This window comes from Dipodomys spectabilis, unplaced genomic scaffold (genome assembly GCF_019054845.1).
Source record: "Dipodomys spectabilis isolate Male_0828 unplaced genomic scaffold, ASM1905484v1 ptg000112l, whole genome shotgun sequence".
NCBI lineage: Eukaryota > Metazoa > Chordata > Mammalia > Rodentia > Heteromyidae > Dipodomys > Dipodomys spectabilis.
The window spans coordinates 2,279,731-2,305,012 of NW_024870789.1; the positions used below are offsets into that span (position 1 = coordinate 2,279,731).

Below are 25,282 nucleotides of genomic sequence, written 5' to 3' on the forward strand. Positions count from 1 at the left end.
TGTACTTTGATAATATCAAATTATTTTACTAAATGACTGTAGGAATTGCAACTCTTTTTTTGGTACTGGTTCTGGGGGCTTGAATTCAGGGCCAGTGTTCCTACTAAGCCTTTTGCTCAAGGCTGGAGTTCTTACCACTAGAAACACATCTCCAAGTTTTGGCTTTTTTCTCCCTTTAGTAGAGATAAGAGCCGCTCCCATTCGTGTATTTTGGGCTGGCTTCGAACCTGGATCGAGACTCAGTCTCCTATTGAATAGCTGGGATTGTACGTGTGCACCACTTCACCCACTTGATACTTTAGTTTTAGTTTTAGTTTTTTTTTTTTTTTGCAGTGGTGGAGGTCAAATTCCGGGTCTCACACTGGTAGGCAAAGTGCGAAACTATGCTAGTATCAGCCGTGGCCAACACACAGCACGGGAATCAGACACCCACGGGCACGCGCATACTGCAGTCGCCATCCACGAGTGCGTGGTACAGGCGCGCGCATGCGCGCGCACATATCCTGTTTCCTGAGTCCACGTCAGTAGAAATGGCCACACGTGCCCCATACACACCCTTGCACTCCAAGCGTAACGACACACGCACACCCATGCAGACTCCGCGCGCACAATCCCACACCCCGGCACAGAGCCCCCGGACGCGGGGAAGCCACCTCGCACGCCGCCGCACACCTGGACGGGGTCTAGCGCGCAGGGCTCCGCTGCTGGCGTCTGCAGAATTCTGTCCCGGCCGCGCCGCCGTCGACGTCAGGGGTCAGAGGTCACGGCGACGACGGCGCTGGCGTGTGTGTGTTTTTTTTTTTTACCCGGAAGCCACGGCCGCCGGAGTCCGCGCGGAGCCTACGCTGCTGCGGTGGAGCCGGGCGCCCTCAGCCCGGGCCGTCGGGTCCCCCTGCGGGGCGGGACGCTGAGCTCGGAGTGGCGGGGAGCATGGTGCCGAGCGGCCCCTGGCCCGTCGCGCGCCGCCGCCAGTGAGCCCCGCGTCGCCGCGGGCGGCCGCCCAGCAGCGGCCCGGGCCGGGCCAGGCGACACCGCCCGCGAGGCGGGTGAGCGGGGCGGGCTGGCCGGGGCGGGTGTGTGCGGGCCGGGCGGGCGCGGGGCCGGACCTCAGAGCGCCCACCCGGAGCGCGGCTCCCCCCTGGCCCGCCCGGCCGCGTCAGCGCGGGCCGCCGTGCGCGCGGAGCCCGGGCCTGCGGAGCTGGGCTGCGTCCTGGAGCGTTCTGTTGTTGCTTGCCGCCTTTGGCCCCAGTGTAGTGTGTGAAACGCCCGTCCGCGCGCGGGTTCGACAGGCGCTTCCCGCGGAGACAGGCACCGGGGAGGGACCCGCGGTGCCCATGGAGGGCGGGTGTGAACCCCCTGAACCGTGTTGTATAATAGAGCAAATTTGGGAGTGGTTTTGAGATCTTATATGCGAGGCCGGAGACGGAAGATCCTGAGTTCCAGGCCAGATTGGGCTACTGAGAAAAAAGATGGCATGTAAATGGGAAAAAAAGGCACGTAGATGCAGCAGCTTTCTAGCCCTCCTCCCCCCCCCCCCCCCCCCATCCTGAGGCTTAAACTCAGGGCCTGGGCGCTCTTCCCAGGCTTTTCCCCTCTAGGCTAGCGCTCTACCATTTGAGTCACTTTCTTGCTTTTTGGTGCGTAATTGGAGGTAAGAGTCTCATGGACTTTCCTTGGCTTTGTATTTAGATCATCATATCTCAGCCTCCTGAGTAGCTAGGATTACCGGTGGGAGCCACGGGCACCCTGCTGTGACTTTTCTTAATATCTTTCATACCCCAAATACTTTCATTTTTTTTTCTGCTTTAAGATGGTCAGAAAGATGGTCAGCTAGTAAAACAAAAAACAAAAGCAAAAGAACTACTGAAGAATAGAAATTATTGTCATCTTGGACCTATGGCAGATTTATTTATTTAAAAAAAGTGGGGCTTGATTGTGGTTGTTATTGGAGTCAGTAAAAGGCACCTTACATCTTGGCACATGAAGTTGGTCATTGTGTTTTTCAGCTTGGTATTGGGCTTGAAACCTTCGTGTCAGCCATAGCACTGAGTGAAGAAGAGCATGGCTTTGAGAGATGAGTTAACTCAGAATATACTTAGCCTATGCTTGCAGCATGACTGTTCTGACTCCTGAGCCTCTGACACAACTTCCTCCTGGAGAGCAGTGGTAGTGGTGTCCACCTAGAAGGACCAGGGAGCTTAAAAGGTGGGGTGCCCATGAAGCAGGAGGGGTAGTGCCTTGGACATGGCATTATTGTTGGTAGCCTTTAGCAACAGATTTTCTCACCCCCTGATCCTCAGTAATCGGATTCTGCCTCTTTATCACTCCACTGGAAGGGGTTTGCTTACATTATTGTAGATGTGCAGATGGTGCTAGGATGGATTCTAAGTCTCACTCATGTTAGGCAAGCATTCTACCACAGTGTATGTCTTGTTGCAAAATTGTAAGGATGCACTTCAGTCTTTGTCCCATTTGATGATGATTCCTCTGCCTTCAGACCTGTTGTATTTATTAGGGAGCAGCTCCCTAGTTCACTTATTATATGATCTTAGGCCAATAAACCAACTCTCCATATCCCTTAATTTCCCATTCCGTAATTTAATCTCATCCATAAAACGCAGATGTGGTAAGGGTTATGTATATTATTTGCAAAACTCAGCACAGTGCCTCCTTCACAGAAAATAGTGCCTAGGTTCTGAGTTCAAGCCCCATGACTGGCTCAAGCAAACTAACAAGAAAGTGATGGGATCGGCCTTATGGCCAGGCCTCTTGGAGCTGCGTGGAGATGGCCTCATGGCTGAGAGAAGTGGTGTGAGCAGGCTACATTTGGAGTTTCTGTGGCTGAGAACAGACTGGAGTTGGAGTCTTCTGAAGGGGGTACTGTAGTACTTGGTCTGTGTGGTTGCAGGAGCGCAGAGTCCATGGCTGTCCAAAGCCCCGATTGTTGACTGAAGGCCTCACAGGGCCATGTAGGTGTGAGATCTGAAGGGGAGGAGGTTGCAGGGCAGCTGAAGCCCTAACTGAGTGAGTCTATTGGATCAGAGACCCCAGCTGGAGCTGGGAGTGCGGGGGGAGGGGAACCACCCAGGAGGAGGGCCGAGGTGAGGCCCTGAGGACCAGAGGAGGGCTGGCTAAGGCTGAGCATGGTCTGTCAGCTGGAACCCTGCTCCCTGTCTGAAGGCCTGCTGTGTCCTAACCCCTCTGTGACCTTGTCCCCTACCTTTGTGACCTCATCTGTGACCTCCCCCTCCCCCTGTGACCTCATCCCCCACCTCTGTGACCTTGTCCTCTCCCTCTGTGACCTCATTCTCCCCCTCTGTGACCTCGTCCTCCTCCTCCTCCCCTTCTGTGACCTCCATCCCTTCTGACCTACCCCTCCCCCACTGTGACCTCCCCCTCCCCCCTTTGTGTCTGTGTCCTCCCCCCTGCATTCCCCACCTCGGTGGTGACACTTCCCCCCTCTGTGACAGGCTGTCTGGCTGCACAGGCCTGTTGACCCCAGCAGGTGCTCTACCTCAGCTCTTCTGGGGCAGCTGCCATTGGGTCTCTGTTTTTTTTTTTTTTTTTTTGCGAGGCTCAGGCTCAACACTGCAGTGGGCTGTGGCAGCTCAGACATGGCAGGGATAGAAGTCTGGCCTTGCTCTGCTTTGAGCCACACCCCAGCCCTGCCTTCTCTCCCATTTCTCCTGTCAGGTCAAGGCCCGAGTGTTTCTCTTGGGTATCTGCAGCTCTCATTTCCCATTCTCCCACTCCCTGTCATCCGGTTGTGTGTCCACTATGAGGAGTTCCCTGTTAGCCTGAGATAGAGTCTAGCAGAAGATGAATGGTGTTTTTTGATTTTGTGTAAAGGAAAGCTTGTTTCTGGGCACAGGTGGTAGCTTAGTGTACCTTAAGTGAGAATACCTTAGGTAAAGTGTGACACTACTGAGGAAGTACTGCTGGGAATCTAGAATCCCTCTCCAGTCCAAAGAGTCCGGGTTAAACTAGAATACACCTACTTGAAAACTTCAGCAAGTAGCCATGTGAGAAACTTTGAAGTACTTTGGGGGAGAGAGAGACAGAGAGAGAGAGACAGGGATAGATAGGTCTCACAGGCCTTGTCCCACAGGCTTAAATATGTTCATTTACTTCCTGGCTAATAAAATTTTAATCCCATTGTAAAATTCTGTGTGTGGGTTTCCTCTTTTCCACACTGCATGCTTCCTGCCTGTGTTTTCTGGGTATTGAGGAGTGAACTCCACTCAGCCCAAGCCAGTCCTGAAACATGGAATTCAGCCTCTGCCTACCTCTACCCTGTTCCTGCCTCTCTCCTCAGGACTTTGTAAAGCACCCGCTGTAGGACTTTTCTTGTTCTCTGATATGGCTCGGCGCACAGCTCAGCAGCGTGGGTGGGTCCTTCTTCTCTAGGTCACCTCTCTCCACTGCTATGGCCTCTCATCCTCTGCCTGTCTGGAGAACACTGTGTCCCTCCCTCTTTACCCCTCCCCCCCCCCCCCCCCCAGTTGCCTGGAGGAGCCTGGGTCAGTGTCTCCTGCTTGCACTTGAGCTGCTTATGAGCCTGCAGTCCTGGTGGCATCAAGTTAAGGGAACCTTAGTAGCACCAGAACAGGTAGGAGTGTGCTTCTGTTTGCTGCTGTGTTTATTTGAGATGGATTTGTGGAAGCGTTCTTGAGCTCAGGCATATATAGTAAGTCCTTCAAGTACCATCTAGGAATGCCCCAGGTTCTATCCCAGCACTGCAGAACTAACAAGTAGATAAAAATATTCTTTAAAATTCCGTGTTTTGAGAGCTGGAAAGGTGGCTCAATGATAGAGTGCTTGCTTGCATGCATGAGACCCTGGGCTTGATTTCTCAGCACCATATAAGCAGAAAAAGCCAGAAGTGGCACTGTGGCTCAAGTGGTAGAGTGATAACCTTAAGCTGAAGAGCTGAGGGACAGCATCCAGGCCCAGAGTTCAGGCCCCACAACCAACACCCCTCCCCCCCAACCAAAGAAAAAATATTTCGTGGTTTTTTTGTCATCATGAAGTTGTGTTTTTATTACTAAATTAGCAGAATCAGTTCATTACATTGATGGATTTTATTGTTGAAAATGGTTAGAAATGGGGTTGGAGGACGCCCAAGGACAGGGTGCTTATTTCACATAGGTGACCCTGGGCTGGTCCCTTCACTATGATTAAAAAGAGGAAGAGGGGCTGGGAAGGTGGCTCAGTGGTAGAGTGCTTGCCTTGCATGCATGAGGCCCTGGGTTCGATTCCTCAGCACCACATAAGCAGAAAAAAGCTGGAAGTGGCGCTGTGGCTCAAGTGGTAGAGCACTAGCCTTGAGCTGAAGAGCTGAGGGACAGTGCCCAGGCCCAGAGTTCAGGCCCCACGACTGGCAAAAAAAATTAAAAAAATAAAAATAAAAAGAGGAAGATCTATCTGGATGGGTACTGGTGTCTCATGCCTGTAATCCTAGCTTACTCCGGGCACTGAGATCTTTGGATCGAGGTTTGAAGACAGTTCAGACAGAAGATTCTGTGACACTCTTATCTCTAATTAGCTTGAGCTAATGGCTCAAGTGGTAGATCACCAGCCTTGAGTACAAAAGCTCAGGAACAGTACCCACCCAGGCCTTGAGTTCAAGCCCCAGAACCTGCACAAAAAAAAAAAAGAAAAAGAAAAAACCCAGGCACCAGTGGCTCAAGCCTGTAACCCTATTCAGGAGGCTGAGATCTGAGATCACGGTTCAAAGCCAGCACGGGAAGGAAAATCTGAAAGTCTGTGAGATTCTTCTCTCCAATTAATCACCAGAAAACCAGAAGTGGTGCTGTGGCTCAAGTGGTAGAGCTGAAGAGCATAGGGACAGTGCCCAGGCCCAGAGTTAAAGCCCCACTACTGACCCAAAAAAAAAAAAAAAAGGTTTGTGTGACTGCAGCCATAGGCAGGTGCTCTGAGAAGACACCATGTGTTTTGTAGGAGGGCCTTGAGCTCTACAAATGTTTTACTGTCATGGGAGGGTGGGGCCCTGAAAACATTCCCCTGAGAACAAGCAGGCATAGGATCTGGGTTTCAGATGCTGTGGGGTTTTTTTTGGGGGGGGGGGAGGGGTCTGGTCGTGGGCCTGAACTCTGGGCCTGGGCGCTGTCCCTCAGCTCTTCAGCTCAAGGCTAGCGCTCTACCACTTGAGCCACAGCGCCACTTCTGGCTTTTTTCTTTTTTTTGCTTACGTGGTGCTGAGGAATCGAACCCAGGGCCTCAAGCACGAAAGGCAAGCGCTCTTATCACTGAGCCACCTTCCCAGCCCCAGAAGCTGTGTTTTTGATGGCTGCCTTGTTTTCATGCTGAGGAGATGCTGTGCAAGTCACCTTTTCTAATGCTCCTGAATGAATACCTTTGTAGCCAGTTCTTTGTTTTCAGCATGGGCATTTACTCAGGACACCTCTGTTCTTTTTTTCTTCCCCCTTAGATTCATGTTCAGTGTTTATCCATGGATAGGTACACATGTCTGTGTATATAGGTCTAACTTAGGTCTAACTTTCACACAAGAGTGAAAACACAATATTTTGCTTTCTGAGCTGGTTCAGTCTGAGGTCCTTCAATTGTGTCCATTTTCCTACAAGTTTCTGTTTGGCTGTTGTGAACAGTGATGTGATGAACAAAGTTGTGCAGGTAAGTGTCTCTCTGGTATTGGCTTGCCCTGCTTGGGGCACATGCCCAGGAGTGGAATGTCGGGTAATAGGAAGGCCCACATTGACTCTTGAGGAAGCTCCACACTGACTTCCATGGTGGTTGCACTAGTGCACATTCCCACCAAAAGTGTGTAGTTCCCTTTTCCCTGGCATCTTTTCCAACATTTGTACTTTTTGACTGGGATGAGATGGAATCTTAGTGTTGTTTTTCTTTATTTTTTTTTTTGGCATTTGCATTTCCTAATGGCTAAGAATGTTGAACATTCCTTCATGTATCTATCAGTCATTTGTATTCTTTTGAGAGCTGTCTGCTCAATTTGCTTGTCCATTTATTAGTTGAATTATTCTGTTTAATTTTTTGAGTTCTCTTTATATTCTGGATATTAATCTCTTTATATTCTGGACTTAAAAATATATTTTAGGGCTGGGAAGGTGGCTCAGTGGTAGAGCGCTTGCCTTGCATGCATGAGGCTCTGGGTTCGATTCCTCAGCACCACATAAGCAAAAAGAAAAAAGCTGGAAGTGGTACTGTGGCTCAAATGGTAGAGCGCTAGCCTTGAGCTGAAGAGCTGAGGGACAGCTCCCAGGACCAGAGTTCAGGCCCCACCACTGGACCCCCCCCAAATATATATATATATATATATATATATATATATTTTTTTTTTTTTTGGCTCCCTTTTCCTCCCTCTGTGTATTAAGCCTGTCATATATATATATATGTATATATATATATATATACATATACATATACATATACATATATCTATTTAAGTAGTTGTATAAAGGAGTTACCATCCAACAAATCACTGTATGAGTGCAATTCATCTTGATTGATGGTAGTATTCCTTTTATCATCCTTAATTTACTTTTTTTTTGCCAGTCCTGGGGCTTGAACTCAAGGTCTGAGCACTGTCCCTGAGCTTCTCTTGCTCAAGGCTAGCACTCTACCACTTGAACCACAGCACCACTTCAGCTTTTTCTGTTTATGTGGTGCTGAGAAATTGAACCCAGGACTTCATGCATGCTAGGCCAGCACTCTACCACTTAGTCACATTCCCAGCTCCTCTTAATTTTCTTAATTTTGTAGGATATGCATTAAATATTATGACTATATTCTCACTCTCTTCCTCTCTATTCATCTGTCCCCTTTTGAGTGTCAGTTTCCTGCTCTTCATTTTGTTGCACTGCTAGTTTTTCTAAGCAATTACACTATTCGAATTCTCCCCTGAAGATGCATTTGTGTGAACTTGTATATAATCTTCTTGTGTTTACTTGTATATTTACAAATTAGTTCTAGATTCTGCATATTAGGGAAAACATGCATCCTTTGTCTATCTGGGCCTGATTTGCTTCATTTAACATAATTTTTTCCAGGTCTTTCCATTTCCTTGGAAATGATATAATATCATTTCTCCTAATGGATGAGTAGAATTCCATTGCGTATGTATACAGCATCTTCTTGATCCATATGCCCATTGAGGGGCATCTAGGCTGATTCCATATCTTGACTGTGGTGAATTCTGCAGTAAGGAATATGGTTGTGCTGTTGGCTTTGCTGTATCCTGACTTACAATGTTTTGGAAATATGCCTAAGAGTAGAATTGCTGGATCATAGGGTAATACTTTGTTTTGTTTTTTGAGATGTCTCCAAACTACTTTTCAGAGTGGTTGAACATTCCCACTAGCAGTGTATGTTCCTCTTTGGAAAGAGTTGGGCGGTTAGGTAGTGCCTGGCAATGCTGCTGGCAGCTACAGCATCTGTCCCACAGATTTACACACAAGTTTCTAATGGGATTATGCATGATAGCTAGAGTGGTAAGTGTAAACTCTTGTGTGCAGTGGGTGTGTCTGGCAGTAAGGAGGAGGCAAGAGGCGGGGGAGTTGGATGGAAGGGTGAGGTGCAGTGAGGCCCAACCTTAAAGGAATCATGCTGAGTGAAGTATGTGACTGTGTTCATTTGAAATGCCTCATGACCAACAAAAAAAAAAAAAAGAGCTACACATGTTAAAAGCTTAGAACCCAGAGCATCAAAATTTTTTTTTTTCTTTTTGTTGGTTGTGGGGCTTGAACTCAGGGCCTGGGCACTGTCCCTGAGCTTCTTTTACTCAAGGCTAGTGCTCTGCCACTTGAGCCACAGTGCCACTTCTGTTTTTTTCCACTGGAGATGAGTTTCACAGACTTTCCTGTCTGGGATGGCTTTGAACCGACCTCCTCAGATCTCAGCCTCCTGGTCAGCTAGGATTATGGGCATGAGCCACCCAGTGCTGGACTCACCTCCAGTTTTGTAATGGTTATTTGAAGATAAGAATCTCAAGGAACTTTTCTGCCTGGGCTGGCTTTGAACTGCAGTCCTCAGATCTCAGCCTCCTGAGTAGCTAGGATTACAGGTGTGAGCCACCAGTGCCCAGTAAAAGAACTTTATTTTGTCTGAGACCGGAACTAACACTTGGCTTTTACTCACTGGCTGGCACTTTACCACCTGAGCCGTACCTCCCAACTCCACAAAAGAACTTCTATACCTTAGTAAGAAACGACTAACACCAGGAGTTGAAAGGTTAGAGGATTCAAGCCATTCATTTTTGAGTGATCCTACATGGCTGATATAAAACAGAAAAGATGCTCAGTTTCAGCGAGGTACAATGTGGAGTATAAAGATAATTTCCTATCTCTCTGGGCGTGCCTTTGGACATTGAGTGTAGCACAGGTGTTGGGAAGTAGAGCAGGCATTTCCCTGTGGAGTGTGTGCAGGGTGAAGGGTTGGGCCCCACGCAGAGCAGGCTGAGGTGGCCCTGTGTGACCCCAGTGTTTGGGAGCCACTTCCATCCCTCTTGCAGTGCCTCTGTGGGTGATGCTGTGGAAGACCTTGCTGGCTCCCAGTGTCACCTCCCGGAGAACCACTGTGCCCGGGCAGCAAGTGCAGCCCGTGACTGGCCAGGGAAGAGATGAGTGTCAGAGAGGTGAATGTATATTTGCAGATACAGCATCAGTAATAGTGTCTGCATTCACATGTAGTAAGTCAGAAAATGTGCATGGATAATGTATCCTCCTTTTTTTTTTTTTTTTTTTTGTCGGTCGTGGGGCTTGAACTCTGGGCCTGGGCGCTGTCCCTCAGCTCTTCAGCTCAAGGCTAGCGCTCTACCACTTGAGCCACAGCGCCACTTCCGGTTTTCTGGTGGTTTATTGGAGATAGGAGTCTCACGGTCTCTCCTGCCCGGGCTGGCTTTGAACCGCGATTCTCAGATCTCAGCCTCCTGAGTAGCTAGGATTACAGGCGTGAGCCACCAGCGCCCGGCTTTTCCTCCTTTTTTTAAAATAGGTTTGAACTCAAGTCTTCTGGTTGCTAGGCAAACACTCCGCCACTTTAACTGCACCCCCATGATTGTTTTGCTTCGTTTATTTTCTCAGATCAGGGCTTGTGTTTTGCATGGGCCGGGCCTCTCCCTTTGCCTCTTGAGTTGCTGAGTTAGCAGGGTGTTCACATGCCCAGCTTGTTCACCTGACTTTTCCAGGGCTGACCTCAAACTGCAGTCCTTATGATCTCTACCTCTGAGTAGCTGGAATTAGAAGCCTGCACCACTGAGGCAGGTGAAGCTTGACTATTTAAGGACTGGGCTTGCCTGTGAGGAAGAGAAGTACTGTTCACACCTCAGAGGGGCGAGCACAGCTTGTAGCTGCAGGTTTTCTTGGGAGTTGTTTTACCTGTAGAATTTAGAAGCTAGTCCAGACATTTTAAAAATTGCTTTCTGTTAATGTTGTTTTAGTGTGCTCATCTTTATGTGTTCTCGGTGTGCAAGGGCAAAATATTCTCCCCTGTGGAGTCACAAATGAGAGGTGACACAATATGCAAGCAGTCACATGGGTAAACTTCATTTGTAGGATGTTGCTGGGCATTGGACCTAGGCCTAGTGCCTGCTAAGTATGCACTGCCACCCAGTTCAGCCCCAGACACTGACAGCCTAGAAGGGACACAGCTGGCACTGTGTCCATGTAGCTGTCTCATCTTCTGACACCAGTGCAGAAGAGCACACATGACAAGAAAAAGAAGAAAACAGCCAGAAGAACAAGCGTATAGAGTTTGGGGAAAGCATCTAGGGTGGAGGAGCAAACTTTCAGATTAGGTTCAAAACCTGTAGGAAGAATTTGAGAGTAACACAGTGCTAGTTACAGTTGGAATGTGGAAAATGCGGTTGAAATTAAGGAAAGAACACCTAAGTACAGGGATGGGCATTCTAGGCCCATGGGTGAGAAGCAGCACCAAACCCCAGGTGGACGTGTGGTTTGTTCAGTCCCACAAGACTTCCCTCAGGAAGTTAACAGGTGGATCCTAAGAGGCAGCCAAGGACCTGTGCTGCAAGCCCAGTGCAGAAGAGGGGAGGTGGATAGCACAGTTGGGAAGGTAGGCAGACTTCTGGGTTGTGATCCGGGGGCCATGAGAGGAGCTGTTATTGGCTTTATCTTAGGCATGGCAGGGTGCTTGGGGGATCTTAGCAGGGAGCAATAAATCCATTCCTAGCTTGTAAGATATTGGGCACGGGTCCTGGGGCGTGAGAGGAGTGAGTGAACTTAGCAACCTGGCTGCTTCTCAGCAGTAGGGCCTGTCAGCCCCTGTTGGTCAGATCATTCATCTACTTACAGATTGTGTTGGGTGGTGCTGGGATTTGAATTTGGGACTTTGCATGTGCCAGGCAAGTATTCTACCCCTAGTGCCATGCTCAGTCCTTTTGGTTTCAGTTATGTTGGGAATAGTGTCTTGTGCTTTTGCCTCAGACCTCAGTCCTCTTTCCTATTCCTTCCACATAGCTGCACACCACCACATCCAATTGTTTGTTGAGATGAGGTATCACTAGGTATTTTGCCCAGGTGGAACATGAATCATAACCTTCCTAACCCTGCCTCCCCAGTGATGGGATTTACAGTGTACACCATCTTCCTGGCTGAGTCATTTTCTTAGAGTGATATAGGAGCAGTAGTTTTTATTTTAGATTATTTAGAAGATTCACTGTCTGTCTCTCAAGTTAACCCACTTAGAGGCAGTGTCAGTGAACAAAGACTTCACTTCTGGTCTTTTGTATGTGATAGGATCACACTAAGTAGCCAGCGCAGTCCTGGGTCTTGCTGTGTATCCCAGATTGGCCTCCAGCTTGTGATTCCTCATGCCTCTGCCTCCTGAGTGATGGAATCATGGGCATGCATCCCCATGCTTACTTTCCTTCTAGTCTTTTGTTATTATTAAGGTGGTGTGCGGAGGGGTTACCATTTCCTAAGTCAGGTAAAGAGTATACTTTTTTTTGACATCTACTCCTTCCTTTGCTTCCTTCAGTTTTCCCTTCCCATCCCTGCCCACATGTTATATAGATCATTTTCCACATAGTTCATGTTGAAAAGCATGATTACATTTGCTTTTCAATTTAGTTTTTGAATGCATTGATAATATTGTATTTGACCTCCGGGCCTCACTCTTATAAATCAAGGGGCTCTGCCATTGAGCTACACCTCCAATTCTTTTTTTGCCTTTGTCCCTTTTTTTTTTGTTGGTTGTGGGTCTTGAACCCTGGGCCTGGGTGCTGTCCTTGAGCTCTTCAGCTCAAAGCAAGCACTCTACCACAGCAAAACTTTCGGTTTTCTGGTGGTTAATAGGATTCTGATGGTTAATAGGAGATGAGTCTCAGGGACGTTACTGCCTGGGCTGGCTTTGAACCTCGATCCTCAGATCTCAGCCTCCTGAGTAGCTAGATTATAGACATGAGCCACCGGCGCCCAGTGCCTTTTTCCTTTTTGAGATATGTTCTTATTCACCTGCTGGCCTGGACTGTGGTCCTCCTACTGTGCTTCCCCTGCAGCTTGGATGACAAGTGTGCCCCACTGTGCCCAGCCATCGAGTGCAATGGAGTCTCAAACTTCATGCCCAGGTTGGCCTTGAACTTCTGTTCCTCCCATCTTTGCCTAGGATTATAGGTGTGAGATGCCATGCTCAGCTTTCAATGAATTTATTGATCAGGCATTTTTTCAGATTCAGCGACTGTCTCCTTGAATCTCTAATATAATCAAGGGGAATGGAAGGGAATCACCGCTTTTTTGGCATTAGTCAGGAACCTTCAATTGATTTCTTTCAGGGAGTGCTGCTGAGAATAATGTTGAGTATCAACCCCCTGGAGAACCTGAAGCTGTATATCAGCAGCCGGCCCCCACTGGTGGTCTTCATGATCAGTGTGAGCGCCATGGCCATCGCCTTCCTGACCCTGGGCTACTTCTTCAAGATCAAGGAGATCAAGTCACCAGGCATGGCAGAGGTACTGTGTCCCTCCCTTCTCAGGCTGACCATACCCACTGCACAGGGACACCTTTTGGCTGTGTACACAGCTGTTTACACAGAGCTCTGTCCCCCATCTCCCATGACACCTGTTCAGAACAAAACCCTCAATAATGATTTTGGGTGAAGTGATGGGTGGGTGCATTTGGAGAGCTTGCTGTAGTCTCCATCCAGAGGCTCATTGCTGTTTTCTTTCTTTCTTTCTTTTTTTTTTTTTTGGTCGGTTGTGGGGCTTGAACTCTGGGCCTGAGCACTGTCCCTCAGCTCTTCAGCTCAAAGCGAGTGCTCTACCACTTGAGCTACAGCGCCACTTTTGGTTTTCTGGTGGTTTATTGGAGATAAGAGTCTCACGGACTTTCCTGCCCCGGCTGGCTTTGGATCGTGATCCTCAGAACTCAGTCTCCTGCGTAGCTAGAATTATAGGCGTGAGCCACCAGTTCCCTGCTTGTCCTTCAGCTTTTTAACTCAAGGCTTGTGCTCTACCACAAGCTGAGCCACAGCTCTGCTTCTGGCTTTTTTTGGTGGTTAATTGCAGATAAGGGTTTCAAGGGCTTTCCTGCCTGTGCTGGCTTTGAACGGAGGTCCTCAGATGTCAGCCTCCTGAGCAGCTTGGATTATAGGCCTGAGCCACTGGCAGCCCTGGCTTTGCTCTGCCATTCCTCCAAGATCATGGGCTATCTCGGTGGCAGGGACAGTCTTTCCATGTGAATCTGATACAGTTAGGCTATAACTTATTTCTACCATGAAATCCTTTCAAAGGGTTTCTTATCAGAACCATATTGGCTGGCTTAATTCTACCTCTCTTCTGAACGTTGGGAAACCTCAAAATGTGTACACGCAGACTTTACCCATATAGGGCTGATTGACCATTCTAGGCATGTGCAAAACTGTACTACAGGCTGGTGTTGTTTTCTTGCAGCGCTGGAGTCACGTGGTACCTTTGACCACAGCAGTGATTGGAATGTCACCTGGACTGTCCCACAGTGCTCTCTGTGGCTTAGCACAGCCCCTGCTCTGCAGGGGAGCAGTACTGAGGCTTCAGAACCTGGCATAGGATTTCTAAGGGCTATAGGAGAGTCAGTGGTTCAGGACTCGATGTTCTTTTCTTACTGTTTCCACCCTGGAGTAGAGAGCCCAAGTTCCTCTGGGCCTCACTGTGTTCATGTCTGCACTATGGACTGCTCAGTTTCTGTCAGGGAAATTTAATCGCTGCAGCCACTCCACAGTCTTTAAATGTCACATACTTGGGGACTAATGTTCTAATGACAGATCAGTTGGCCCTTGGGGATTATTTAGGTGGCATTTTTAAGTGAGCAGCACTGTTAGTGGAGTTAGAAGTACCTCTTAGCTTGTCTTTGCATTCAACCATGTTTTCCATACTCTGTAATGGGCCAGCACAAGCTCTCCTTTGTTTTCCTGCTGCATTAATGTAGGCCCAGGGAGTCCTTAATTGTGTTAGTATTTATTTAATTAGGACAGAATTAGCCTTATGTGTTTTCTAAAACTAGCCTAAGATTTAAGTCATCCATTTAGGCTGTGCTAGAAGGTTGAGGATGTAGCTCAGCGGTGGTATACCTGCCTAGCATGTGCAGCACCCTAGGCCCTGCTCGGCACAACAAACAGGTGAATGTACGGATGAATGAAAACATCTGGTGCCCTCCCTTGTGGAATTGTTTCTGCAAACCTGTGACTAGGGAGACAAGGAGTGCTAGGAGTGTTCGCTCTTCTCACTGTAGGAAGACTCAGGGTGTATGACCAGCGGACTTGTATAAGTAGCCTCATCTTCAAAATGAATAATCGTAGCTGCTATGTGCATCGTGTTCATGATTTTCATATGTTACTCCTTTTGTTAACACTTCCATGTTTGATTCCCAGGTTAGGCAGGTTTTTCTCTAAAGTATAATATGCTGGATTCAAAATAACCATTATCCTGAAGTCTGCTGTCATGGCATGTTTAAAACCTCATGTCAAGGGAGAAAACGGGGAGAAAATGAGGGAGGGGGTAGCACTGTTCAAAAAAATATACTCAGTATCTGACTTACGTAACTGTAACCCCTGTACAGGTACATCACCTTTACAATGAAAACTTTTAAAGAAAGGGAATCAAAACAAAACACCCAATGTGGAGGATAGTTTCCAGAGAGATAAATGACTAGGAGTGTTACACTACTTGCAGTGCAGGGGGCCTTGTATTTGGTGTGACAGAATTGTGATTCAGAATTGTGATTTTCCACGTGAGCTGGTGGCACACCAGGCGGGGCCCACCCCCATGCGGAGAGGACCTTGGGATTGCTCATGTTTCTTTCTCTTTATTTTCCCTTCTCTGAAGGACTGGAATACTTTCCTGCTGAGGTTTAATGATTTGGACTTGTGCGTATCAGAAAATGAGACATTGAAGCATCTATCCAATGACACCACAACTCCAGAGAGCACAGTGACCAGTGGGCAGGCCCGAGTGTCCACCCAGGCTCCACAGGCCCTGGAAGACTCAGGCCCAGTCAACATCTCAGTGGCTATTACCCTAACCCTGGACCCGCTCCGACCCTTTGGAGGGTACTCGCGCAATGTCACCCACTTGTACTCCACCATCCTGGGCCATCAGATTGGACTTTCAGGTATGTGTGTGGGGCCACTTCCTTTCTGGGTCTGGTGCCAGCTGTGGGTAGACTGCACCCACCTCCCCGGCCCCCTGCCCTCCCCTCCCCCCGCCCTCCCAGCCCTCATGTGCTGCCTTGCTGTAGTGACAGGTGGGGCTGTCTTCAAGTCCTTTCCTCATCTGGTGCTCCTCTGCTCCACACAGCTCAGGGGAAGACTCCTGAGAACGGGAATGGAGGCACTGCTGCAGCCCCTGAGGCATTCACCTCCCTCACCTGGCCTGGGACGTCCTGGGTTGTAACCTAGCAAGGGGGTGGGGTGCTGGGAGGAGAAACTGAGACCTGAAGGGCCTCCTCAGCCTTAACACAGTTGACTATAGATGAATACAAATTTGAACTGCATGAGTCTAGTGATACTTGGAATTTAAAAAAACCTTTTTATTTGTGGTACTGAAAAAAATAGATGAGTCATATATAGCCTTGAAGTATCAAAAAAGTAATTTAAAAGGCATGTCATGACTGCATCAAAGGTATGTAGATAGTGGTTGTTAAAAAGTCACTCACTGCTGTAAGACCGGCATATCTACAGTAAGATTCTAAAATGCAGGGCTAGGCACGGTGGACATGCCTGTCTGGAATCCCAGCAACTCAGGAGACAGAGATTGAGAGGGTTTCGGTTGGAGGCCAGCCCAGGCAGACTATGAGATCCTATTCCACACCCAGTGGAATGCCTGCCCTGCAAGGGCGAGACAAGTTTAGGGGGTGCATAGCACACAAGCAGTGCTTGACCTGCTGTCAAAGGAAATGTAAGCAGAGGTAGAGGTGTAGGACCCGAGCCAAGTTACAAATGCTGGTGATGTTCTTCATACCATTTCCTGCTGCCACGGGTGGGATGGAGGCCAGTGTGCGTACTGGAGGACCTGCCTGAAGAGCCATGTGCGGGAGGGGCTGGGTGCAGTAGTGCCCCTGTGTCACCCCTGTGATTGGGAGGAGGTTGGAGTGGAGTCCAGCCTGGGCAGTACAGTAAGACATTTGTCCCAAAAAACCCTAAAGCTGGAATGGAAATGGAAATACATAATGTGACACTGAGTGTTGCTGTCTGGCAGATTGTGCATCGCAGTAAAAAGCGATCACACAGTTCTCATGACACACACAACACACAACACACCATATCATGTAACACAGTACAACACCTAAGAGCAAGCAGCACATGTGTAAATACATAAACATGTTGGCCACATATACCATGCATGTAGCACATATAGCAAATATGTAGCACAAACATGTAATGTCTAACAACATAAATATAATACATATTGTATCTGCATATAACAGGCACAGAATTCACATGTAGTATAATATGCTTATAATATACATAGCATATACACACAGCAAGCAATACGTGTAATATCCACAAACAACACATACATGTAATGACATAAACACATAGCATATATGCCACATATCAACCGTGTGACACACAGCACATACAACATATGCAGCAACATAACAACATACAATAGACGACATATGAAACATACATGCAACACATGTAGCACACACATCACACACTAGCATGCAGAGTAACTGTGGACTGGTCCCTGCCAGGCCTCCAGTCAGCTGTGAGCAAGCTGTAAAGAAATTTCTGAGGGAGTCAGAAGTTGTACTTGGATTTTCCACTGGGGGTTGACATTCATGTGGCTCCACTGTAATTGCTTTTACAGACTTACTGCTTACACTCTGGTTCGTTCTGTTGGAGTTTTCAGCATGTTCTACAAATGTTCTGCCATGTATCTACCCTTGTTCTAAGTGCTGGACAGGGGTGTGCATGCTAGGCTGCAACTTTCCTGCCCCCATGGCCAGCTTAGTGCTGCTCGCCTCCAGGAGAGCTAGAAAAACCTGAGATCAGGTCTCATCCCCCTGGGTTTGGAGATGTAGAAGAGACATAAATAGCATGAGTTAACATCTGTTGGACACTTAAAATAGTCCCTGCACAAAGGAACCGCTACATAAATGCTTGTTAAGTAATCACCAGTAGACCAGCTAGCACCACACTGGCAGTGTTGAGCCGTGGTGGACCACAGTGATCAGGAGAGACCTGGGAAAGCCATGGAAGGCTTCCTGTGGCTTGGCCTGGCCTGGATTGTTTGAAATCCTTAAGGGAGTTATGGGGGCCTGCCCATCTCCTTTGGGAGGAGAGCCACACCCATGGTGATAAGGACATGGGAGGTTTCTGGGCTTCCACATGGTGTGGACCTTCACCCTGTTTTCTCCCTCTCTCTCCCTCTCCCTCTTCCTCTTAATCTCTCTCTCTCCTTCTCTACCTCCCCTTCACCCTCCTCCTCCTCTTTCCTCTCTCCATTTTCCTCTCTCTCCATTTTCCTCTCTTTTCCCTTCTATTTCCCATTCTCCTCTCCTTCCTCTCTCCTTTTTCCTTTTTTGAGTTGGTCCTGGGGCTTGAACCAAAGGCCTGAGTGCTGTCCTTGAGCTTTTTTGCTCATGGCTAGTGCTCTACCACTTGAGCCCCAGCTCCACTTCCAGACTTTTTGGTAGTTAATTGGAGATGAGTCTCATGGACTTTCCTGTCTGGGCTGGCTTTGAACTGTGATCCTCAGAGCTCAGTCTCCTGAGTAGTTGGGGTTACAGGCGTTAGCACAGTCTCCTGGCATAAGTAGACCTTTCTCTTCCAACCATGGCCTCAGAGCACACTGGTCTAGTTGAGGTGTCATTGTCTGCGAGCCCCATGGCCTGTCCTGAGTGTGTAAGATGGTGTGGCCCTCCCTTTGTACAGTCAGAGTGGAGCTGTATGTATAGAAGCAGATTGGAAGTGGGAAGAGGACTGGACAGTGTGGTGACCATGCTGTTGTCACCTAGCCAGGCCTTCCTTCCACCTCAGATTTTGCCTGCTCTTCCCCTCTGTGACTGCTCAGAGGCAGGGTGGATGCCAGGGACAATGGTGGATCCTTCTGCTTGCTTCCTCACTGAGCACTGTTTTTCTCTCTCACAGGCAGGGAGGCCCATGAGGAGATAAATATAACCTTTACCCTGCCTGCAGCCTGGAGCTCCGATGACTGTGCCCTTCATGGCCATTGTGAGCAAGTGGTGTTCACAGCCTGCATGACGCTCACGGCCTCCCCCAGCGTCTTCCCAGTCACCGTGTAAGTGGTCAGGCACACGACGGTTGTGTGCGGGGATGGGACAGCCATGCTTGTGTCAGGAGTCCTAGGTGGCATTTCCTACCAGAGTAGAAAGAAAATGTCATGCAGAGAAAAATGGAATGCCAATCCTCCAGCCAGAGTGGTCCTTAGCAGCCTAAAGTAAATGTTTTGTGCATTTCCACTATTTGCAGTGTTAGGTTTTAAATCTAGAATACATATTAAGCCTTACTTATTTTTGCTTGTACTGAGGCTAGAATTCAGGGCTTTGTGCTCTCACTTGGCTTCTTTTGATCGAGGTTGGTGCTTTACCTCTTGAGCCACATCTCTACTTCTGGTTGTTTTGGTGGTTAATTGGAGATAAGAGCCTTACAGACTTTTCTTCCAGGGCTGACTTGGAACCACTATCCTTAGATCTCAGTCCCCTGGGATTACAACTATGAGCCATTGGTACTCCACATATTGGGTTTTATTTCTCAGTCCTGCTTCACGTTTTGTGTTGCTCTCTTACTTCCTTTTTTTTTTTTCTTTTCTTTACTATTTATTTGCTTATTTATTTTTTTCTTGCCAGTCCTGGGGGCTGGGACTCAGGGCCTGAGCACTGTCCCTGAGCTTCTTTTGTTCAAGGCTAGCACTCTACCACTTGAGCCACAGTGCCACTTCCAGCGTTTTCTTTGTATGTGGTACTGAGGAATTGCCTAGTGTGCATGAAGCATGCACTACCACTAAGACACATTCCATGCCCTGCTTACTTATTTTGAGACAGATCCTCACTAGGTTGGCCTTGATCTTCTGATCCTACTACAGCCTCCAGAATAGCAGTGTCTGTGAGTGCATGCACAACATCCGCTCCCAGCTAAGGATTTATTTTCCTTTTTCTTTTCTCTCTGTATAAGAAAGTGTTTCTAAAAAATACGTGAGATACATAGTAACAGCCTACTTAAAGGAATTCTATGGTGAATCTTTGTAAGGTAAGAATTACCTTAGGATTTATCTTATTTATGTTTTTGCCAGTCTCAACCATGTCACCTAGTCTTCAACCCAGCTGGAATTCTAGTTAGCCAAGTCGAAACTAATTCAAGGAGGTAATGTGGCCTTTACCCAAAGTTCAAATTAAACTTGATTTGCTATGTAAGGCCTGGTGTAGGAGTTTGTACACAAATTGATGATTTAGGCAGCTGAAGGAAATAGTTGAAGAAGAGGAGCAGGCCTTGTTTGCCCTCATACAAGAGGATTGTGGTGGACTCTGAAGGAAGTGTCCATACTTAGTAAGGATCCAGGAGGTTGCACACCCCGACCTTTGTTACATGATTGTTAAGCAACAGCAGTCATCTCTCTGACTAAACACATACTCATTCCAAAGGATCATGTTACTAGAAACATTTTCTTTCTCTCTGTGGCTTGCTCTGTGCAGTTTTTGGCCAGATGCAAGGCTGGAGAGCTCAGGTCAGTGTCTTGGTCACAGAACACATCTCCCCCCCTCTCTTCCCTCTGCAGCCAGCCCCCTCATTGTGTTCCTGACACGTACAGCAACGCCACCCTCTGGTATAAGATCTTCACTACTGCCAGAGATGCCAACACAAAGTATGCGCAAGACTACAACCCTTTTTGGTGTTACAAGGGAGCCATTGGGAAAGTCTACCATGCTTTAAATCCCAAGCTCACAGTGATCATTCCAGATGTAAGTTTGTCTGTGTGTCTGTGTGTGTCTGTTTGCCAGACAGAGATTTCTGGAACTTTGGTTCCTGTTCTTTTGGGTCCGGTCATGGGGCCTGAACTCTGGGCCTGGGTGCTGTCCCTCAGCTCTTCAGCTCAAGGCTAGCGCTCTACCACTTGAGCCACAGCGCCTCTTCCGGCTTTTTTCTTTTTGCTTATGTGGTGCTGAGGAATCGAACCCAGGGCCTCTGGCATGCAAGGCATGCGCTCTACCACTGAGCCACATTCCCAGCCCCTCTGGAACTTTGGGTGGAGGCCATGTTACATCCATCCTTCAGTTAGCTAACTAGATTTCCAGTTGGATTGGAGACTAGGTGAAATGGTTGAGACTGGCAAAAACATGTCACTATTTTGGTTAAGAGAAATCTTGTTCTTAATTTTCTGTTTCACTCAGAAGTCATCATTTATTGAGCAACTGCTGTATTCTTAAGCCATCAGGGCTCAAGAGCTATTTGTGTGGCTTACCGATGTGTCCCTCCTTCATTGTTCATGGAAGGCTATGTGTTCAGGGTCACATGAGCAATAAGGAATGCTATTGGGGTTCAAAGGTAGAATTCGGGGTTGGAGGGTCTGAAAGAAGAGCAGGAGGGATCTGGCTGGACACCAAGTAAGATTTAACTCAGCCAAGGAAAGGGGGAGGCAGTACTGTCTGCTGGACAGGGATTCACTTACTCAGCTTTCTGCTCAGCCTGCAGTCCTTGCATGGTATTGGTAGGCCCTTTCTCTCCTTGCTGCACATGGAGAGAACTTCTCTTCCTTGGGCCTGGCTCTTTGCCATTCCTGTGGCTCAGTTTTGGAAGTTGGTAGGTGGGGGGATTTGTAGGTGTGAGAGTGGTGGAGTCAGGGTGGATGGAGGGCAGAAGGCAGGTCCAGAAAGCTTTTTTCCCTTGGTGGGCCAGCCTCTTACTGGGCCAGATAGCCCTTGCCTCTGCTGGGCAAAGGCCTTGCCTTAGGAAAACTGCTCTGTTGCCTGATGCTGCTGCTTGGTGTGTATAAATGGCAAGAAGCCGAGTGAGGGCTGGTGTGAGGACTGGCCGTGGGAGGAGGGAAGGAAAAGAGGTGTGTTTGGGGTCCCTCTGCCATTGCAGGGCCAGGGACTGATGGCCTGTAAACCCAAGCAGACAACGCAGGCTTTCAGCAGGGATGTACAGAAGGGGGAAAATACAGACGGAAGCAGAAGAGTTGTGTACAAGCCTTTCTGGAATTGGGTAGCATGAAGTTAGGAATGCAGAGGCAAGAAGAGTGTGTGTCCAGGGAAGAGGCTTCCCTGGAGTGGTACCTGGGGTATGGGCTCAGGCAGCAACCAGGGCAGAGGAAGGGGTGGCGGTCCCGAGTGGCCATAGCTTCCAAGCATGGTATCTGTTCTTAATGGGAGCGGTGAAAGGGATCCCTTCAATTCTAGATAAGGAGTGAAAAGTTGATAGAAATTTGCAGTCCTGTCTTCAGAAATAGTGGTGAAACTATTCAGTAACTCAGTGCCTATGTTTCTGGATTTTTCTCTTGTTTATTTAGGATGACCGCTCGTTAATAAATTTGCATCTCATGCACACCAGTTACTTCCTCTTCGTGATGGTGATCACGATGTTCTGCTATGCTGTTATAAAAGGCCGACCCAGCAAACTGCGTCAGAGCAATCCTGAGTTCTGTCCTGAGAAGGTGAGCAGGGGTCGGAGTGTGGCCCGGTGTCTTGCTCCAAAACCCCCAGATAATGCTTACCAAGCTCATGTGAGTAGCATCTTTCCTCTGAAGAAATGACTCCAGACTTGCATTCCTCAGTTATGGTGTTGGGTTTTAACCAGGTCCCATGTACTCTTGGCTACTACCTGCTCCTAACTGTGGCAGTTCTGAGTCCCCCTTATCTGGGTGGGCCACCTGTGGGCCACTTCCATGACCTGAGAAGACAGGTACGATTGCTAAGGGGGTCCCCAATAGTTAGCTCTCAGTGCAGCTCACCTGCTGCTTTCCAAAGATGTATAGGTTTGCGTTTGCTTCCTGCCTTAGGGGTTTAGTTACTCCCCACTGGTCCCAGTCTCTGCAGTTGCTGGGCTCCTGGGGTGTCCACAGGGCTGGCAGGCCTTGGACTCCCTGTCTGATGCATTGCTGTCTTGCTCTCTCCTAGGTGGCTTTGGCTGAAGCCTAACCCCATAGCCTCGTTTTCTGAGAAAGACTGAACCATAATCATTGCCTGCTGAACCCAGCTGGGGCCTGGCCACTCTGAAAACAAGACCTTGCAGTGTTGGTTATTCCAGCCAAAGACATTTCAAGTGCCTGTAACTGACTTGTACATATTTATAAAATCTATTTGGAAATCGGTCCAATGATGCACGTGCTTTGCACTGGGAGCCTGAGCCTCTGGCCTCACCTGGGCCTGTGCACGTGGTGTTCCCATCTAGTATAGAGAGGGGTTGCTCTACACATGGTGTTCCCATCTAGAGTGGAGAGGGGTGGTAGATCGCTGTGCACATGGTGTTCGAATCCAGTGTGGAGAGGGGTGGCAGGTCGCTGTGCACATGGTGTTCGAATCTAGTCTGGAGAGGGGTCGCTGTGCACGTGGCGTTTGAGTCTAGTGTGGAGAGGGGTCGCTGTGAACGTGGTGTTCCCATCTAGTGTGGAGAGGAGTCGCTGTGCACATGATGTTTCATCTAGTATGGAGAGGGGGCGCTGTGCACATGGCGTTCCCATCTAGTGTGGAGAGGGGTGGTGGATTGCTGTGCACATGGTGTTCCATGTAGTGTGGAGAAGGGTGGTGGGTCACTGTGCGTGTGATGTTCCCATCTAGGGTGGAGAGGGGTCGCTGTGCACATGACATTCCCAACTAGTGTGGAGAGGGATCGCTGTGCACATGGCATTCCCATCTAGTGTGGAGAGGGGTTGCTGTGCACATGGCATTCCCATGTAGTATGGAGATGGGTGGTGGGTCACTGCATGTGTTGGTGTTCCCACTAGTGTAGAGAGGGGTCGCTGTGCACGTGGCATTCCCACCTAGTGTGGAGAGGGGTCGCTGAGCACATGGCGTTCCCATCTAGTGTGGACTGAAGTCTCTGGTGGCTGTAGCTTTGGGGCCTCGTTGCTGGTGGGTGGAGGAGGCTTAGGTTCCTGTTTCTATCCAGTATGCACAGTGTGGGGAACAGTCTGTACCTACAGTCTGACCCTACATTTCAGAGCACCACTCCATTCTGTGGATGTTACCTGTCTGGCTCATTAATTGTAGTAAGAACAATAACATGTTCTTGTTTGTTTTGCTTGCAAGGATTCATATCTTCAGTTTTTTTTTTAAAGAAAAAAAATAAAATGGTCACCTTTGAATACTCCTTAGGACAGGTATGTGCTTTTAACCTGAGTAGAACGTTAAATATGTCACCTACACCGTGAAGGTCTTAAGTTTCATTTTCCACACGGACTGTGACCTTTGGTCTTGGTTTAACTGGCACAGAATGCTGTGTGGTACCATCCCTCATCACAAGCAGCCCCCACAGGTAGGAGCTTACAGATCGACTCAGTGGCTGTTTTCCTTTTGAGAAGTAGAGAAAGGTTTGGCAGAATAATCATGAAAGTGTGTTTTTCTTTGAGGAGGAGATGAATTTTATTTTTAAATGTGCGCCTGTGAGGCACGCCTGTGGTGGCTGGGGTGCCTGTGGCGTGAGCAGGGGCCGCTCTGTCTGCTTGTGCCAAGGGAAGCTGAGGCTTTCTGTTGCAGGCTCACCCTTGCCTCCACTCTTTCCTTCATTGTAGGAAAGTCATGCATTGTCTTCTCCAGTCATTTGTCTTTTGTATTCTTGTTTTCCTCAACAAATCTTTGCCTTAATAACTCATGATTTCGGAGTCCCCTAGCAGGACAGTGGGGGACTGTTGGCATCTCTCTACTTCATTCTGTGATCTGGGTATTAGTTCTCAAGTCTGAAATTTATTGTCCCAGAACATTTTATCCCATGCATTTTTTAAACTGAAAACAGTTATGTCCTTTTGTTCTTAAAGTAATAACTATAGTTACTTGATATGTTAATTTTCCTTTTTGTCCTTTCAGGGACAGTAATCATGGCTGTTCAGGGTGGGTTTTTGTTGTAGTTGCTTGGTATGAGTTGCATACCTATTGCATGGTTAACTTGTTTAGTTTTCTCTTTAGAGACTTGGAGACTCTCATGAGACATAATTGGGGAAGAGCTGTTTGTCTTGGCTTTTTGAAAGGTCAATATCATCAGCACCATCAGATTTTAGACTTAAGTTGTTACTGAATTAGGCTGGGCATTATGGCTCATGCCTATAGTCCCAGCCACTCACAAGGCAGAGCATAGGATGACTGTGGTTTGAGATCAGCCTGAGCAAAAGGTTGGCGAGACACATAATAGTGCATGTGTGTGACTCCAGCTATATGAGAGGCATAGGTAGGACCACAGTCCATGGCTGGCCTGAGCAAAGGTATGAGACCCTACCCGAAAAAGTATCTAAAGCCAGAAAGGGCTGGGAGCTGGCTCCAGCAGTAGATCAGATGCCGACAAATACAAAGCCTTGAGTTCAAAACCCAAGGATGGCAGAAAAAGAAAACCCAGTAAAGTGGAGTTCTAAGAATAGAATAATACACAAGAAGAGACACAAATGAACAAATCCCATTTTGCTAGTTTTCCCTATGCAGTTCATTGCTGTTCCTTAGTCCTGTGAGAACTGGACTAAGGTGGGGCCAGACACTGGTGGGCATGAGGAGAGGAAGTGCCAAAAAATGCCTGGACAATATCTCTTGTCCTGACGTCTCACATACTTGAAAGCCCATCGCTTGTATTGCAGATGACTCTCAGAGGTCTTCAAGTGAACAGGTGTTTGCAGGAAAGCTGGGCCTCT

The 25,282-nt window shown here is 48.2% G+C and overlaps 1 protein-coding gene across 1 annotated transcript; it reads left to right on the forward strand.

Annotated features, from left to right (window-relative positions):
* The first annotated feature begins 799 nt into the window (after positions 1–799).
* Tmem248 (transmembrane protein 248) lies at positions 800–22,762 on the forward strand. The gene is made up of 7 exons (XM_042688069.1): positions 800–1,046; positions 12,788–12,964; positions 15,314–15,599; positions 18,586–18,736; positions 20,231–20,414; positions 21,962–22,105; positions 22,569–22,762. Exons 2-7 carry the CDS (start codon positions 12,806–12,808, stop codon positions 22,587–22,589), a joined length of 945 nt encoding a protein of 314 aa, XP_042544003.1. The 5' UTR covers positions 800–1,046; positions 12,788–12,805; the 3' UTR covers positions 22,590–22,762.
* The last annotated feature ends 2,520 nt before the right edge of the window (positions 22,763–25,282 follow it).